We start from the raw sequence: 16,570 nt of genomic DNA on the forward strand, positions 1-16,570 counted from the left end.
TAATTCATAATTAGCTGCCATCTTGCTATATATTCATAATTGTTTTTAGTAGCTAAAAATAGTCTTTTAACTTGGTTTATTATAGTATGATTATTTCCTAATTACTGGATATTTGTTTCCAAATTTTAAATAATATCACAAATTGTCACCTTTATTAACATAGCTTTTGATTTACTTCCTTGTGATAAATTCCTAAGAATAATGTTACTACGTCAAATAATGTGATCTTTTTTTGACACTTGAGATGTGTTTGCCAGATTATTTTGTCAAAATATATAAATTGCTGGGCACGGTGGCTCATGCCTGTAATCCTAGCACTTTGAGAGGCCGAGACGGGCGGATCACCTGAGGTTGGGAGTTTGAGACCAGCCTGACCAATGTGGAGAAACCCCGTCTCTACCAAAAATACAAAATTAGCAGGGCGTGGTGGCGCATGCCTATAATTCCAGCTACTTGGGAGGCTGAGGCTGGGAATTGCTTGAACCCTGGAGGCAGAGGTTGCAGTGAGCCGAGATTGCACCATTGCACTCCAGCCTGGGCAACGAGAGTGAAACTCCATCTCAAAAAAAAAAAAAATCATATTAATCTATAGCAATATTAGCATTGTACCCAGAAACCTGTTCACTCTTGAGTTTTGACATTTCAAATTTGTTTTAGTTGTAAAAGGCTGTAATTTTATTTATTTATTTTTATTTTTATTTATTTATTTTTTTTTTGAGACAGTCTCTGTCACCTAGGCTGGAGTGTGGTGGCGTGATTTTGGCTCACTGCAACTTCTGCCTCCCAGGTTCAAGCAATTCTCCTGCCTCAGCCTCCTGAGTAGCTGGGATTGCAGGCGCCTGCCACCACACCCAGCTAATTTTTGCATTTTTAGTAGAGACAGGGTTTTGCCATGTTGGCTGGGCCTCCTGACCTCAGGTGATCCACCCACCTTGGCCTCCCAAAATGCTGGGATTACAGGCATGAATCACTGCGCCCGGCCTGTAATTTTATTATTAATGAGGTTGCACGTGCCCCTATATTTTTTTCAATTAGATTTTAAGGTAATCATTCTGAGAAAAAATAGTTCTGATTGTACATACTTTCCTTGTTTGTTTGTTTTTAGACAGTCTCTGTCAGGCTGGAGTACATTGGTATGAACACATTTTACTGCAGCTATTCTCCTGCCTCAGCCTCCCAAGTAGCTGGATCTACAGGCTTGTACCACCATGTCTGGCTAATTTTTAAATTGTTTGTACAGATGGGCTCTCACCATGTTGCCCAGGCTAGTCTTGAACTCCTAGGCTCAAGTGATCCTCCCACCTCAGCCTCCCAAAGTGCTGCAATTACAGGAGTGAGCCACTGCACCCAGCCACCTAACCCATTTTGGATCTTGGGTGTATCATAATCTATGGCTCTCTTTTCTGGGATATACAAATTTACAATATGCTGTCAAAGAAGAAAACATGACCATGGAATCAATGTTGGCTTTAGAGTTATACTTGAGCTCAGATTTTGTTTCTATGGTCTAATTTCTTTTTCTTTTTTTTTTTTTTTTTTTGAGATGGAGTCTTTCTCTGTCGCCCAAGCTGGAGTGCAGTGGCGCGGTCTCGGCTCACTGTAAGCTCTGCATCCCAGGTTCACGCCATTCTCCTGCCTCAGCCTCCGGAGTAGCTGGGACTACAGGTGCCCACCACCACGCCTGGCTAATTTTTTGTATTTTTAGTGGAGACAGGGTTTCACCGTGTTAGCCAGGATGGTCTCAATCTCCTGACCTCATGATCCGCCCGCCTCAGCCTCCCAAAGTGCTGGGATTACAGGCGTGAGCCACTGCGCCCGGCCACTGGTCTAATTTCTAACTGTGTGAACTCAGTAAATTTATAGTCATCTCTGAACTTCAGTTACTTTATCTGTAAAATAAAGATAGTACAAACTGTCTTACAGGGTTATTGTGAAAATTAAATAACATGTATACTAAGTGCCTCAGCATTTAGCAGGTTCTCATTAAAGTGAAACTGTTCATTTTTTCTGCCCCTTTTGTGAAATTTTCTTTTTTCTTCCATTATTTAGTGTTTAGTTTTGATAATATAAACGTATATTTAGGCTGGCATGGTGGATCATGTCTGGAATCCCAGTACTTTGAGATGCTCAGTTGGGAGGATTGCTTGAAGCCAGGACTTTGAGACCAGCCTGAGCAACATAGTGAGACCCCCTCTCTACAAAAATTTAAAAATTCAGACACAATGGCATGTGCCTGTTGTCTCAGCTACTCAGGAGGCTGAGGTGGGAGGATCGCCTGAGCCTAAGAGTTTGAGACTGCAGTGAGCTATGATCACACTACTGCACTCCAGACTGGGCAACAGCATTAGATCCTGTCTTGAAAAAACATATACTTAAAGGTAATATTCAGCAAATTTTTTTTCACTGAGATGGCATTTTTATGTCACATTCTTAAATACTTTGGTGTCCTTAGTGAACCAAATTTTTATAAAGGAAGAAAAGATCACTGCCATTTATTGAAAACCTGTCATGTGTCAAGCACTGCTTATTGCTGTACAGGTAAGGCCTGGACTGTGTACTTGTTTTCTGTTGAAATGAAGGCTCCAGGCCATCAGGCCAGAACCAGATCTTCTGATGTTTTGTTCTTTGTTGCACACTGGTACAACTAATTTGTATTTAGAGGCTGACACCATTTGACTTCCTTATTGAATTTCAGGGGTGGAGAATTCTGGAAAGGTGGACGTCTCTACCAAGGACCTTCTTCCTCATCAAGAATTGCGAATTAAGTCTGGTCTGGAGAAGGCTATCAAGCATAAAGACAAACTGTTAGAGTTTGACAGAACTAGGTATGAAAGGGTTAGAATAACAAATGCTAAGAAATAAACTAGTCCACAGATTCTGGCCGTTATTTTGGTACTTGATACCTTCTCAAAGTGGAGTGTGAAAGAGTTTATAGCAAAAGAAGAGCTGGATGCTTTACTTAAGAGGCCTACATCTTGTTTTTTTATCCATGTTTGAATAATATAGGCTCCCACCAAAAGAATCCTGTCCTGTAGCATTTTTTTATTCCTGGCAAATGTTAGTATATCCCCTGGATAGTTATGTGAGTTGACAGAATTCACCACTTATTTTACTTGTAGCCATTCATTCAGTCACCTGTATTAGAGTACCTGTTATGTGCAAACTGTTAGGCTGGGCTCTGGAGAATCTGTAAGGAATTGCCTCTGGGAGAACATAGGTTATGCCCTATCATAGGAAGGCATGATTTACCCTTCTGCTTTACTTTGACTAAATTTGTTTTTTGATTCAGTAATCAGTATCTTAAAATACAACTAAATTAGCTTTATACTACTGCATTATTATTGTTTAGCCCATTGACTTCTCTTTAGCAGATAGATTTATGATAACTCTGTTTTTGACTTCCTCCTTACTTACATTTTTTTTTCTTTTGAACAAAATATTTGTTGAAAACCAGTTAGTGGTAAAAAATGTTTGGATAGGATTTATATGCTCCCTTCTCAAATGACTCTGTGAGGGTCCTCAGAGAGACCCTGAATCTCTTGTAACCTGAGAGTTTATTGCTGGCATTGTAATCTTTTGATGAAACATTCCTGCTACTTCCAAACCACTTGCTATGAATACATGAGATAAGATTTAGAAAACTATTTCTTTTTTTTTTTAAGAAAACTATTTCTTAAATAAACCCATCACAAGGTGTATAACTCATATTCACTCTTCATCCTTTCAGTATCACATTTCACCCTACTCAGTAAAACGTATTATTAGATATAGAAATGGAGGCTGGGCACGGTGGCTCACGCCTGTAATCCTGGCACTTGGGGAGGCTGAGGCAGGTGGATCATGAGATCAGGAGATCCAGACCATCCTGGCTAACATGGTGAAATCCCATCTCTACTAAAAATACAAAAAAATTAGCCAAGCATGGTGGCAGGTCCTTGTAGTCCCAGGTACTCAGGAGACTGAGGCAGGAGAATGGCATGAACCCAGGAGGCGGAGCTTGCAGTGAGCCAAGATCATGCCACTGCACTCCAGCCTGGGCAACAGAGCGAGACTCTGTCTCAAAAAAAAAAAAAGAAAGAAATAGAATGCACTTACTTCTTGATAAACAGAAACTGGAAAAGGGTCTCTCCCTATTGTTGCTGTTTTGCTGGTGTGTTCATGGATACCAGTTTCATTTTCTAGGTTTTTGTATAAGACCAATTTCCACCAGGCACAGTGGCTCACGCCTGTAATCCTAGCACTTTGGGAAGCCAAGGCAGATGGATTGCTTGAGGCTGGAAGTTTGAGAGCAGCCTGGGCAGCATAGCAAAACCCCATCTGTACAAAAAATACAGAAATTAGCCAGGCGTAATGTTACATGCCTGTAATCCCAGCTACTTGGGAGGCTGAGGTGGGAGGATTGATTGAGACTGGGAGGTGGAGGTTACAGTGAGCCGAGATTAATCCAGTGCACTCCAGCCTGGGTGTCACAGTGAGATTGTCTCAAAAAAAAAAAAAAAATTTCCTCCAGAGTACTATTAAAAAAGTTTCTACTCTAAGTCTGCTTTATTTTTGTTTTATTTTTTTTGGTGTGTGATCCTCCAGCCGCGGCCTCCCAAAGTGCTGGAATTACAGGTGTGAGCCACCGTGCCTGGCCTAAGAAGACAAATTTTTTTTTTTTTTTTTTTGAGATGGAGTCTTGCTCTGTCGCCTGGGCTGCAGTGCGGTGGCGCCATCTCGGCTTACTGCAAGCTCCGCCTCCCAGGCTCACACCATTCTCCTACCTCAGCCTCCTGAGTAGCTGGGACTACAGGCGCCCGCCACCACGTCCGGCTAATTTTTCTGTATTTTTAGTAGAGACGGGGTTTCACCGTGTTAGCCAGGATGGTCTCGATCTCCTGACCTTGTGATCGATCCGCCTCAGCCTCCCAACGTGTTGGGATTACAGGCGTGAGCCACTGTGCCTGGCTGACAAAATTTTTTAATAATTCTAGCTGAGTATGAAAATTTGAAGCCAATATATGAATCTAACTTCAGTATTTCCCTTATGTCTATTTATGTCACTATTTGTAATTATGGGGAAACTTAATCTTAACTGGATTTATGACATTGGAGTAATCACTCAACTTCTATGAGCCCCAGGTTTATTATATGTAGAATGAGAGAGTTATACCCTCAAGATTCCTTCCAGTTTTTAGTTTCTCTGTCAGTATGATCTTAGAGATAGGCCTAATTGTCATATCTTGGAAGTTGGCCCCAGTGCATTAGTGAGAGCCTGGAAAGTGGGGTAATAGTAGTAAGGTAATAGAATGTCGTAAGAGTAAATAGCTGGCCAGGCACAGTGGCTCACACCTGTAATCCTAGCACTTTGGGAGGCCAAGGTGGGTGGATCACGAGGTCAGGAGTTCAAGACCAGCCAGGCCAAGATGGTAAAACCCCATCCCTACTAAAAATACAAAAATTAGCCAGGCATGGTATTGCGCCTATAATCCCAGCTACTCAGGAGGCTGAGGCAGAGAACTGCTTGAATTGAGGAGGCAGTCACACCACTGCACTCCAGCCTGGGCGACAGAGCGAGACTCTGTCTCAAAAAAAAAAAAAAAAGGTAAATAGTTAAGCTACAGAACTGAGACTTCAGCATAGAACTCCAGTAAGCAAATAAGCCTAGCAAGAATAGACTGGATCCCAGTTACAGAGGGACGAGGATACTTAGTAAGCTGTCAAACTTGAACTCATGCAGCAAAACCAGGCTGAAGCCCAGCTTTCAGAAGGTAGAGGCTGGACTAATATGAAAGATAGAAGGAAAATGGATTATGGTGCTGTGTCTTTTCTTGCCTGAGGTTGAGATAAGTTCTAGGAGCTGAGCCTACACTGGAGATAAAACATATGCAGAGCTTGACCTGATTTTGGAACATATTTGAGATATTAAGTTACCTTGAAACTGTTTTCCAATAATCGGTCCTTATTTGTCAACAGATGACCTAATTACCATGTGTTCCCTTTTTCTCAGTATTCGAAGGACCCAAGTTATTGATGATGAGTCAGATTACTTTGCCAGTGATTCTAACCAATGGTTGTCCAAACTTGAGCGGGAAACCTTGCAGAAGCGAGAGGAGGAGCTGAGAGAACTTCGACACGCCTCTCGACTTTCTAAGAAGGTCACCATTGACTTTGCAGGAAGGAAGATCCTGGAAGAAGAAAATTCACTAGCAGAGTATCATAGCAGGTAAGTGAGCAGCACTAGAAAGGGTCTCAAAGAAGGAATAGGTTGACCATAAAGGATTTTCCCTTTCTAGTGAATCTTTTATTTTTGTTGATTTAAAAAATGTGTTTATTTGGAACAGAAAACATGTAAGAATAGCTAAGAAAAAATTTTTAAATGAACACTCCTACCAGATAATTACTGATTTTTGTGTTTTTTTTTTTTTTGAGATGGAGTCTCGCTTTGTTGCCCAGGCTGGAGTGCAGTGGCCTGATCTTGGCTCACTGCAACCTCCACCTCCCAGGTTCAAGCCATTCTCCTGCCTCAGCCCCTTGAGTAGCTGGGGTTACAGGTGCCCACCACCATGCCCAGCTAATTTTTGTATTTTTAGTAGAGACAGGTTTTCACCATGTTGGCCAGGCTGGTCTCAAACTCCTGACCTCAAGTGATCCGCCTACCTCAGCCTCCCAAAGTGCTGGGATTATAGGCATGAGTCACCATGCTCAGCAAAAAAAAGTTTTTAAAATAATGAGATATAGTTTGGGCACAGAAATAGATCAATGAAACAGAATCCAGAAAGAGATTGGTATGTTTACATTGTGTTTGTATGTGTGCACGGGTGTGTGTATATATGTATGTGAGTTTAGTAATCAATAAAACTAACATTTTTAATCACTAAAGAAATAATTAAATATGTTATTTTGGGATAATTGCCTGTTTAGAAAAAAATCTAGGTAATGTCTTTATCTCAGACCATTCTATGATGCTGTAATAAGTTTCACTAAAGAGTTAAATATAAGCAATATAAAGGGATCAGAAAGAAATACAGAATTATAGGAGAATATAATTATAGTCTTGGTGTGATAAAGCTCTTCCTAAGCAAGATACAAAATCCTGAAGTCATGAAGATATAAGATATTTTAAATAAAAAAGACAGTACCAAGTTGGAAGAAAATATTTTAAGTGGTTTTAACAGTCAAAGGAATAATATCCATACTATATAAGTAAGAACTCTTGCAAATTAAAAGAAAATGACCAAAAACTCCAGCAGAAAAATGGACAAAAACTAAGAACAGACAATTTACAAGTAGAGAAGTACAAATAGCCAGTAACATTTGAAAAGATGTTTAACTAGCAATCAGGAAATACAGATTTAAAAACAATATATCAATTTTTTTTGGCTCATCAAATTTGGCTTAATTTTTTTTAAAAGATCATATTGCATATTGTGTGGGTATAGGAAAATGGGGATATTCTGTTACTGTGAATGGGAGTATTAAAATGATGCAGCCTACATGCTGTATGATTTTAACTATTCAGTAGTTTCCAAGGATTAGAAGAGAGGGAGGAATAAATAGAAGGAGCACAGAGAAGATTTTTAAAGCAGTGAAACTACTCTGTATGTAATTATAATGGTAAATAGACGTCATTATAAATTTGTCCAAACCCATATATTGTACAATACCAGGAGTGAACGCTAATGTAAACTATGGCTTTTGGGTGATAATGATGTGTCAGTGTAGGTTGATCGGTTGTAACAAATGTACCACTCTGGTGAGGGATGCTAATAATGCGGGAGGCTATGTATTTGGGAAGTCTCGGGGAATGTGGATAACCTCTGTATATTCCTCTCAGTTTTGCTCTGAACCTAAAACTGCTCTAAAAAATAAAGCCTAAGGCTGGGTGCAGTGGCTCACACCTGTAATTTCAGCACTTTGGGAGGCCAAGGTGGTAGGATCACTTGAGGCCAGGAGTTCAAGACCAAAGACCAGCCTGGGCAACATATCAAGACCCCACCTTAAAAAAAAGTCTATTAAATTGTGCATCCTTTTTTTTTTTTTTTTTTTTTTTGAGACGAAGTCTTGCTCTGTTGCCTAGGCTGGAGTGCAGTGGCGCGATCTTGGCTCACTGCAAGCTCCGCCTCCCAGGTTCATGCCATTCTCCTGACTCAGCCTCCCAAGTAGCTGGGACTACCGACGCCCACTACCACGCCCAGCTAATTTTTTTTGTAGTTTTAGTAGAGACAGGGTTTCACCGTGTTAGCCAGGATGGTCTCAATCTCCTGACCTTGTGATCCACCCGCCTCGGCCTCCCAAAGTGCTGGGATTACGGGCGTGAGCCACCATGCCCAGCACTAAATTGTGCATACTTTTGACTTATCAGCTACACACTAGATATCAAGATAACAATTTCCTTTTCCCTTGTCAGAGATTTTTTTAAAAATTTGCCATTCTCAGACATGAAAAATGGTATTTCATTCTAATTTTTATTCACATTCCTTTGCTTTAGTTGTATACTAGTAAGTTTGAGTGTTGTAAAAATGTATTCATTTGCTTTTTTATTATTTCTTATAGAGATTCTAGAGTTCTGGATATGCTTATCATTATACTGTGTCAAATCTATTCCTCTCTTTCAGACCTCACTCTCCCCACGCTATTTTAGACTTACCTCATCATACAAATTCTTGTACTTTTTAAAACCTTGAGGCCTTTGTTTCTGATTTTTCCTTGGTTTGGAAATTCCTCCTCCAATCTTTGCATTTCACATACCTACCTCTCCCTTGAACCTACATGATACAACATGTTGGATGATGGAATAATAACCACTAAACAGATTGTGCCTGTTTCATAGTAATTATTACATCCCCTCATGTATGATTCATCATCTATACGGCTGTCTTAAATCTGCCACTTGGATTGAAAGCCTCTTAAAAAAAAAAAAGCCTCTTGAAGGCAGGAACAATGTCTTCCCCACCTTTTAAGCTGCCTTATATATGAGATATTCCTAACAAACATATATTGAATTGAATTGAAGATCAAGTTTAGCCTTTCCTGTTAGTTGAAGCTTTTCATTATGTTGTGCCTCACAATTATTATTGTTATCCACAAACGTTTGTCAAGCATCCAACAAGAGTATTGAATAGAGTAGCAAGTACTGTAGAGCAATAGAATGAATTAAGATAGGGTTCCTTCAGGGCTTATGATCTCTTACTAACTAACCAGTAGGTTTCCACAATCTTTAAATGAAAATCATCACATTCTTTTATAGGTTTAGAGCCAGATATCCAATGCCAACATCATAGGCATGGGATAACATGAGATGTATCCAATGATTGTTTAGATAGTGGGTACTATAGGACCTTAGAGAAAGGATTAAGCATTTTTGTGCTGGGCCACTAGGGTACCTCTTTATAACTTCTGAGCCTTCAAGCAAAGATAGAATGCAGACTAGCAAGAAGGAGTGGAGAAAGGACTGCTGAGTAGGCAGAGGAATAACTGTATAGGTTGTATTGAGAAGATGAGCTGCCATAGAATACTCTTCTGTGGGTCAGGGTATTCCTAGGCAACTTTTTTTTTTCTTTTTGTGACAGGGCCTTATTGACTATTGCCCAAGCTGGAGGGCAGTGGCACCTTGAACTCCTGGGCTCAAGTGATCCTCCCATCTCATCCTCCCAAGTAGCTAGAACTACAGGTGTGAGCCACCATGCCCAGCTAATTTATTTTTTGTAGAATCAGGGTCTCTCTATGTTGCCCAAGCTGGTCTCAAACTCCCAGCCTCAAGTGATCTGCCCTCTTTGGCCTATGATAGTGTTGGAATTACAGGCATGAGCCACCACTCCTGGCCTCTAGGCAGCTTTTCTGGTCTTGGCATGTTTAATGATCTTGTTGAGCAGGTAAATGACTGTAGTGTGCCCTGGGTATTTTCTTGGTATTCTGGAACTTTTATTTTATTTAATTTTATTTTTTTAAATTTTTTGAGACAGAGTCTCACTCTATTGCCCAGGCTGGAGTGCAGTGGCACGATCTCGGCTCATTGCAACCTCCTCCGCAGTTTCAAGTGATTCTGCTGCCTCAGCCTCCCGAGTAGCTGGGACTACAGGCATGTGCCACCATGCTCAGCTAATTTTTGTATTTTTAGTAGAGATGGGGTTTCACCATGTTGGCCAGGATGGTCTCGATCCCTTGACTTTGTGATCCCCCCGCCTTGGCCTCCCAAAGTGCTGGAATTACGGGAGTGAGCCACTGTGCCCGGCCATTCTGCAATATTCATTAACTCATATTCCTTAGGGTTTTTGGTGTGAGAAGGAAGCTGGAGTGGGGAGTAGGGAAGGTCATCCATAGACTCTTCTTTATATTCCAAATTTTATTACTATTAAAGCATTTTATGTTGGTGGTAAGCATTCTGAGCATAGAACATTACCAATTGTTGCATCCTTTTGGTTTATTATCACAGACTAGATGAGACAATACAGGCCATTGCCAATGGAACCTTGAACCAGCCACTGACCAAATTGGAGAGATCTTCTGAAGAGCCTTTGGGAGTTCTGGTAAATCCCAACATGTACCAGTCCCCTCCCCAGGTTAGTGGACCTTTGCTCTAACTGTTAATAAGAGAAGTTTGGCCCCAATTTTGCCTTCTTTTAAGTATGTCTATTTCATAGACTTTAGATACCAGTCGGCTCTCTCAACACACCTGTACCAATCAGCTCTCTCAACACACCTGCCAACCTTATTCTCTGGCCCACATTTTTTCCATTTTTATTGCAGTACTTCTGACAAATTGACTTGTTTTATCTTCCAAGTATTTCCCAAGAAAGGGTTTTGTTAAGTACTATGGAAATTTAGACAAAAATTCCATGGTTCTTTTGTTAATGCTCTTTCTCTTTTTTTTTTTTTTTTTTTCTGAGATGGAGTCTCACTCTGTTGGCTGGAGTGCAGTGGCATGATCTCGGGTCACTGCAACCTCCGCCTCCCAGGTTCAAGCTATTCTCCTGCCTCAGTCTCCTGAGTAGCTGGGACTACAGGTGCCCACCACCATGCCCAGCTAATTTTTTGTATTTTTTAATAGAGACAGGGTTTCACCATGTTAGCCAGGATGGTCTAGATCTCCTGACCTTGTGATCCACCTGCCTCGACCTCCCAAAGTGCCCCGCTATCAATGGGTTTTATAGGGAAGCTGGCATTCATTAAAAGTAAATATTCACCGGGCGCACTTTGGGAGGCTGAGGCAGGCAGATTGCTTGAGCCTGGAAGTTCTAGACCAGCCTGAGCAACATGGCGAAACCTCGTCTCTACTAAAAATACAAAAATTAGCTGGGCACGGTGGCGTGGTGCCTGTAGTCCCAGCTACTTAGGAGGCTGAGTCAGGAGAATCACCTGAGCCCAGGAGGCAGAGGTTGCAGTGAGCTATGATCATGCCACTGCACTCCAGCCTGGGCGACAGAGTGAGACCCTGTCTCAAAAAAAAAAAAAGTAAATATTTGAGAAAAATATATGTTTAGGAATGGTGGAGAAAAAAATTCCAGGCAGAATGAATTGTAGGAACAAAGGCATGTGTACACAAAAACATGGGATATAGATATAGGAATTTCCAAGCACACAAATCTGGAGAGGGAATTTCCAGGCAGAAGGTACAACACATACAAAGGCTCAGCAGCTTGAGAGCATTGCGGGTTTGGGGAATCACAAGTAATTAACTGTTGTTATGGACTGATAAGTGTATTAGTTTCCTAGAGCTGCTGTAACAAAGTACCACAAATTAGGTGACCTAAAACAACAGAAATTTATTCTCCCACACCTGGAGGCTAAAAGCCCGAAATCAAGGTGTTGGAAAGACTACGTTCCCTCCGAAGGCTTTACAGGAGAATGCTTCCCTACCTCTTTAAGCTTCTCGTGGCTCTAGGTGTCTTTTGCCTTGTAGCTCATCACTCTAATCTCTGCCTCTGTCTTCACATGGACTTCTTCCCCATGTGTGTCTCTGTTACTGTGTGCTCTCTCCTCTTACAAGGATACAAGTCACTGGATTTAGGGCCTACTATAATCTAATATAACCTCATCTTAAACTGATTACATCTGTAAAGACTATTTCCAAATAGGGTTGTATTCACAGATTCCATCTAGGTGGACATTGATTTTGGGGAGATACTACTCAACCCAGTACAGTAAGCAACATCTGATCATGAAAGATTTTTTGTCTTATGCTAATGAGTTTAGGTTTTGCCCTAAAGTAGGCAAAGAAGGGTTCTGGAAGAATTTTAACAGAAGATTGGCATGGCTTCCATGCCTAAGTAGAGAATGGATTGGAGGGAAGCGTAAGTAAGATTAGAAGCTGAGAAATTGCCAAGGAAGTCATTGCAATAGCACCATGGAAAGATGATGCAAGCCCAAATTAGTATTAAAGCACTAGTGGGGCAGTAGAGAGTTATTTAAAGACCAAAACTGGGAGCCGGGCCTGAGACATAGTGACACACATCTATAGTCCCAGATACTTGGGCAGCTGAGGTGGGAGGATCACTTGAGACCAGGAGTTGGAGGCTGCAGTGAGCTATGATTAAGCCACCACACTCCAGCCTGGATGACACAGTGAGACCCCATCTCTAAAAAAAAATAATTATCATCATAAAGACTAAAAATGTAGATGAAGAGACTTGCTGGCAGATTCTTTAATAGTATTATCAAAAGATAATGAGGAATTAATTTAGGAAAGTGGCTGTGTAGTTAGAGGGAACAGCTGTAGTAGAAATAGAAAAAATAATTTGGGCCTCAAGATTGTTCACATACCAACATTTTATGAAATTATTTATTTCCAGCCAGGTGTGGTGGCCCACGTCTGTAATCCTAGCATTTTGGGAGGCTGAGGCAGGAGGATCACTTGAAGCCAGGAGGTCAAGACCAGCCTGGGCAACAGAGCAAGACAGTGTCTGAAAAAAAAATTTTTTTAAAGAAATTATTTATTTACCCTATAGTGGATCAATTCTTTTTCCTCTTTGGTCCTCTGTAAAAACTTCTATCTCCTATTTAGTATGTACTCAATTCTGCCTTATGTTTTGAATAGTTATTTATGTGTCTGTCTTCCCCTAGGCTTTAAGTTCCTTGCAAGCCAGAACCGTATCTTTTTCTTTTTCATTTTATTTTATTTTATTTTATTTTATTTATTTATTTATTTTCATTTCATTTATTATTATTATATTTTAAGTTTTAGGGTACATGTGCACAATGTGCAGGTTAGTTACATATGTATACATGTGCCATGCTGGTGTGCTGCACCCATTAACTCATCATTTAGCATTAGGTATATCTCCTAAAGCTATCCCTCCTCCCTCCCCTCAAGAACCGAATCTTTTTCATATTTTATGTCTCCCTAGTTAATGTGCTTTTCACAGTTAAGTACTCAATAAATGTGTATTTAATTTGTAAAAATGTGTATTTTTAAGATATGCCACAATTGACAAGAATCATAAAATTGTATGGCAGAAAGATCCTTAGAAATTTATTTAGTCCAACTTCATCCTTTTCCAGTTGGAAAAACTGAAATCTTTAGGGGTTAAATGCCTAGGGTTTCGACTACCACTAGAAGTTTTTTCCTATAAGTTATTTTATGTTCATTTTTATTTATTTTTGAGACAGGATATTGTTCTGTCATCCAGGCTAGAGTGCAGTGGTATGATCACAGCTCACTGCAGCTTCCACCTCCCAGGCTCAAGAGATCCTCCCATCTCAGCTTCTCAAGTGGCTCAGACTACAGTAGCCACTTGCCATCATACCTTACTAATTTGTATATTTTTTTGTAGAGAAGGAGTTTCGCCTTGTTGCCCAGGTTGGTCTTAAACTTCTGGGCTCAAGCGATCCTCCTGCCTTGGCCTCCTTAAGTGCTGGAATTACAGACATCGGCCACCATGCCTGGCCCTTATTATTATTTTTAAAGACACAGGATCTCACCATGTTGCCCAGGCTGGCCTTGAACTTGTGGGCTCAAGTGATCCTCCTGCCTCACCTCCTGTGTAGCTAGTGAAGCTACCGGCATGCTTCACTGTGTCTAGCTTTATAAATTATTAATTTTTTTAAAAAGATAACCCCAAATATCATCATGCTAATTGCCTTTATTTTTAAATTTTAATTTTGGAGCACATGGTATCGTTGCTCTGGAAGAAACATTAACCTTTGCCATTCTCTGTCTGAACTGTTGCCAAGACTCTTCACTCTCCTGTAATTACCTGTACCTTATAATTCTCTATTCTTTTTATATGATGGGAGCCCTGTTTTAGTAGTCCTCCACCCTCTCTTTCAGAAGACAAGTTCTTCATTTCAGGGTAAGAGAATATTTCATGCATCCAGTAGTCAGAACTGCTGCCTCTGACCTGACAACATCTGTTTGGCTTTGTCATGGTACCAGCATGTGACACTGCCCCTAAGCACATGCAGAATTGTGGACCAAAATGTTGAACCTACATTTAGCTCACAGAATTCCATTGAAAAATTATCCAGAACCAAGTATGGATCGTTAAGTATAAATTGGAAATAATTATAGCTCTTTTGGTCTGATATTTGTGCTGTTGCTGGAATTAGTAAGCCTTGTATGGAGATTTCAACATTCTAATTATTCTTTAATATGGGCCTTGTTATCATACGTGAGACTTCTACTGAATGTATGCTATCTCTACCCTTTTTGGCCTTATTTCAGATAAAGATGGGATATATTTTTCATTTGTTGTTGTTGTTGTTGTTGTTGTTCTGAGACAGAGTATCACTCTCTTGCCCAGGCTGGAATGCAGTGGCACAATCTTGGCTCACTGCAACCTCCACCTGCTGAGTTCAAATGATTCTCCTGCCTCTGCCTCCTGAGTAGCTGGGATTATAGGCACCTGCCACCACGCCCGGCTAATTTTTGTAGTTTTGGTAGAGATGGGGTTTCACCATGTTAGCCAGACTGGCCTACAACTCCTGACCTCAAGTGATCCACCCACCTTGGCCTCTCAAAGTGCTGGGATTACAGGCGTGAGCCACGATGCCTGGCCTGGGATATATTTTTCTAAGAAAAATGTTCCCAATATGATTTCCTCATTATTAGCATTCACATTATTTTGTCTACCTACCCCAGATTCTTGCCTTACAAGACAGGACTGTATGTTTGTTTTTCTGTGTAGTGGGTTGACCACACAGGTGCAGCCTCACAGAAGAAGGCTTTCCGTTCTTCAGGATTGGGACTAGAGTTCAACTCATTTCAGCACCAGCTGCGAATCCAGGATCAAGAATTTCAGGAAGGCTTTGATGGTGGCTGGTGCCTCTCTGTACATCAGCCCTGGGCTTCTCTGCTTGTCAGAGGGATTAAAAGGTAAGAATAAAAATGAATCTGGGCAGTGGAAGATCTTAGAGTGACATAAATTTAATTTAGACATATGGATTGGAATTAGTTTTCCTCAATCTAGTGATGATTTATAATACTCTTCAATAAATAGAACTTTGAACAACATATTCATGTTACTGACTTGGTAGTAGTATATTTTAAAATTAATTTCAAAACATTTAAATTGACAAATGTAGTTTTTGTACTGAATAGCTTAAACAAACTGAGCATAAAAAGACTAAGAAACAAAGTCATAACAAAGATAGAAGACTAATTTTTTCATCTTTGGAAGGAAATCTATTGAAAAATCTTCTCTTGGCTTTGCCTTTGTAATATACTACTCAGCAACCTTAATAATTTGATCCTATTTGAAACATAGTTTTGATGCCTATTTACTTATTAAGATACCAGCATAACTGATTTTATTTTCCTGTCCATATATCTAACTATTAATCTGGCTAATAATATTCAGAAACTATTTTATCACAAAATCCTTTTCTACAAAAGTAGGGGAAATTGAGATAAGTAAAGGTATTATACAGCTGAGTTACACCTGTTACTGATGATAATATTTAATAGCTTACTATTCCATGGTGTCTTGTTTTTTTTCTCTTCTTTTCTTTTCTTTTTTTTTAAAGACCGAGTCTCGCTCTGTCGCCAGGCTGGAGTGCAGTGGCGTGGTCTTGGCTCACTGCAGCCTCTGCCTCCCAGGTTCACGCCATTCTCCTGCCTCAGCCTCCCAGGTAGCTGGGACTACAGGCGCCTGCCACCACGCCTGGTTAATTTTTTGTATTTTTAGTAGAGACGGGGTTTCACTGTGTTAGCCAGGCTGGTCTCGATCTCCTGACCTCGTGATCCGCCCACCTTGGCCTCCCAAAGTGCTGGGATTACAGATGTGAGCCACTGCGCCCGGCGTGTTTGTTTCTTAATTCAGTTTTTAAAAATAGCGTTTTTCTTGGCTTTTATTATCCATGTAAATGGAAAACTGTAAAGCACAGAAAAGTAGCTAGAAAAAGAAAGATTACCTATAATCCCACACCAAGAAACCGCTGTTATTAGCATTTTGGAGTGTTTCTATCTTTCTTTTTTTTGAGACAGAGTCTTGCTCTGTCGCCCAGGCTAGAGTGCAGTGGCCTGATCTCGGCTCACTGCAACCTCCGCCTCCCAGGTTCAAGCAATTCTGCAGCCTCAGCCTCCCGAGTAGCTGGGATTACAGGCGCCCGCCACCACGCCCGGTTAATTTTTGTATTTTTAGTAGAGATAGGG

General features: G+C 40.6%; 1 protein-coding gene across 5 annotated transcripts in view; it reads left to right on the plus strand.

Annotated features, from left to right (window-relative positions):
* TRIP4 (thyroid hormone receptor interactor 4) overlaps window positions 1-16,570 on the plus strand; it is a 69,105-nt gene that overhangs the window by 16,034 nt on the left and 36,501 nt on the right. For 4 of the 5 annotated variants that reach the window (XM_054450155.2, XM_054450157.2, XM_054450158.2 and 1 more), the window contains exons 6-9: window positions 2,696-2,825; window positions 5,990-6,205; window positions 10,415-10,541; window positions 15,105-15,292. In XM_054450155.2, coding sequence (XP_054306130.1) covers window positions 2,696-2,825; window positions 5,990-6,205; window positions 10,415-10,541; window positions 15,105-15,292 — 661 coding nt within the window. The remainder of the gene's footprint in view (window positions 1-2,695; window positions 2,826-5,989; window positions 6,206-10,414; window positions 10,542-15,104; window positions 15,293-16,570) is intronic. The other variant, XM_054450156.2, reaches the window with a different exon arrangement.

Source organism: Pongo pygmaeus, chromosome 16 (genome assembly GCF_028885625.2).
Source record: "Pongo pygmaeus isolate AG05252 chromosome 16, NHGRI_mPonPyg2-v2.0_pri, whole genome shotgun sequence".
Taxonomy (NCBI): Eukaryota; Metazoa; Chordata; class Mammalia; order Primates; family Hominidae; genus Pongo; species Pongo pygmaeus.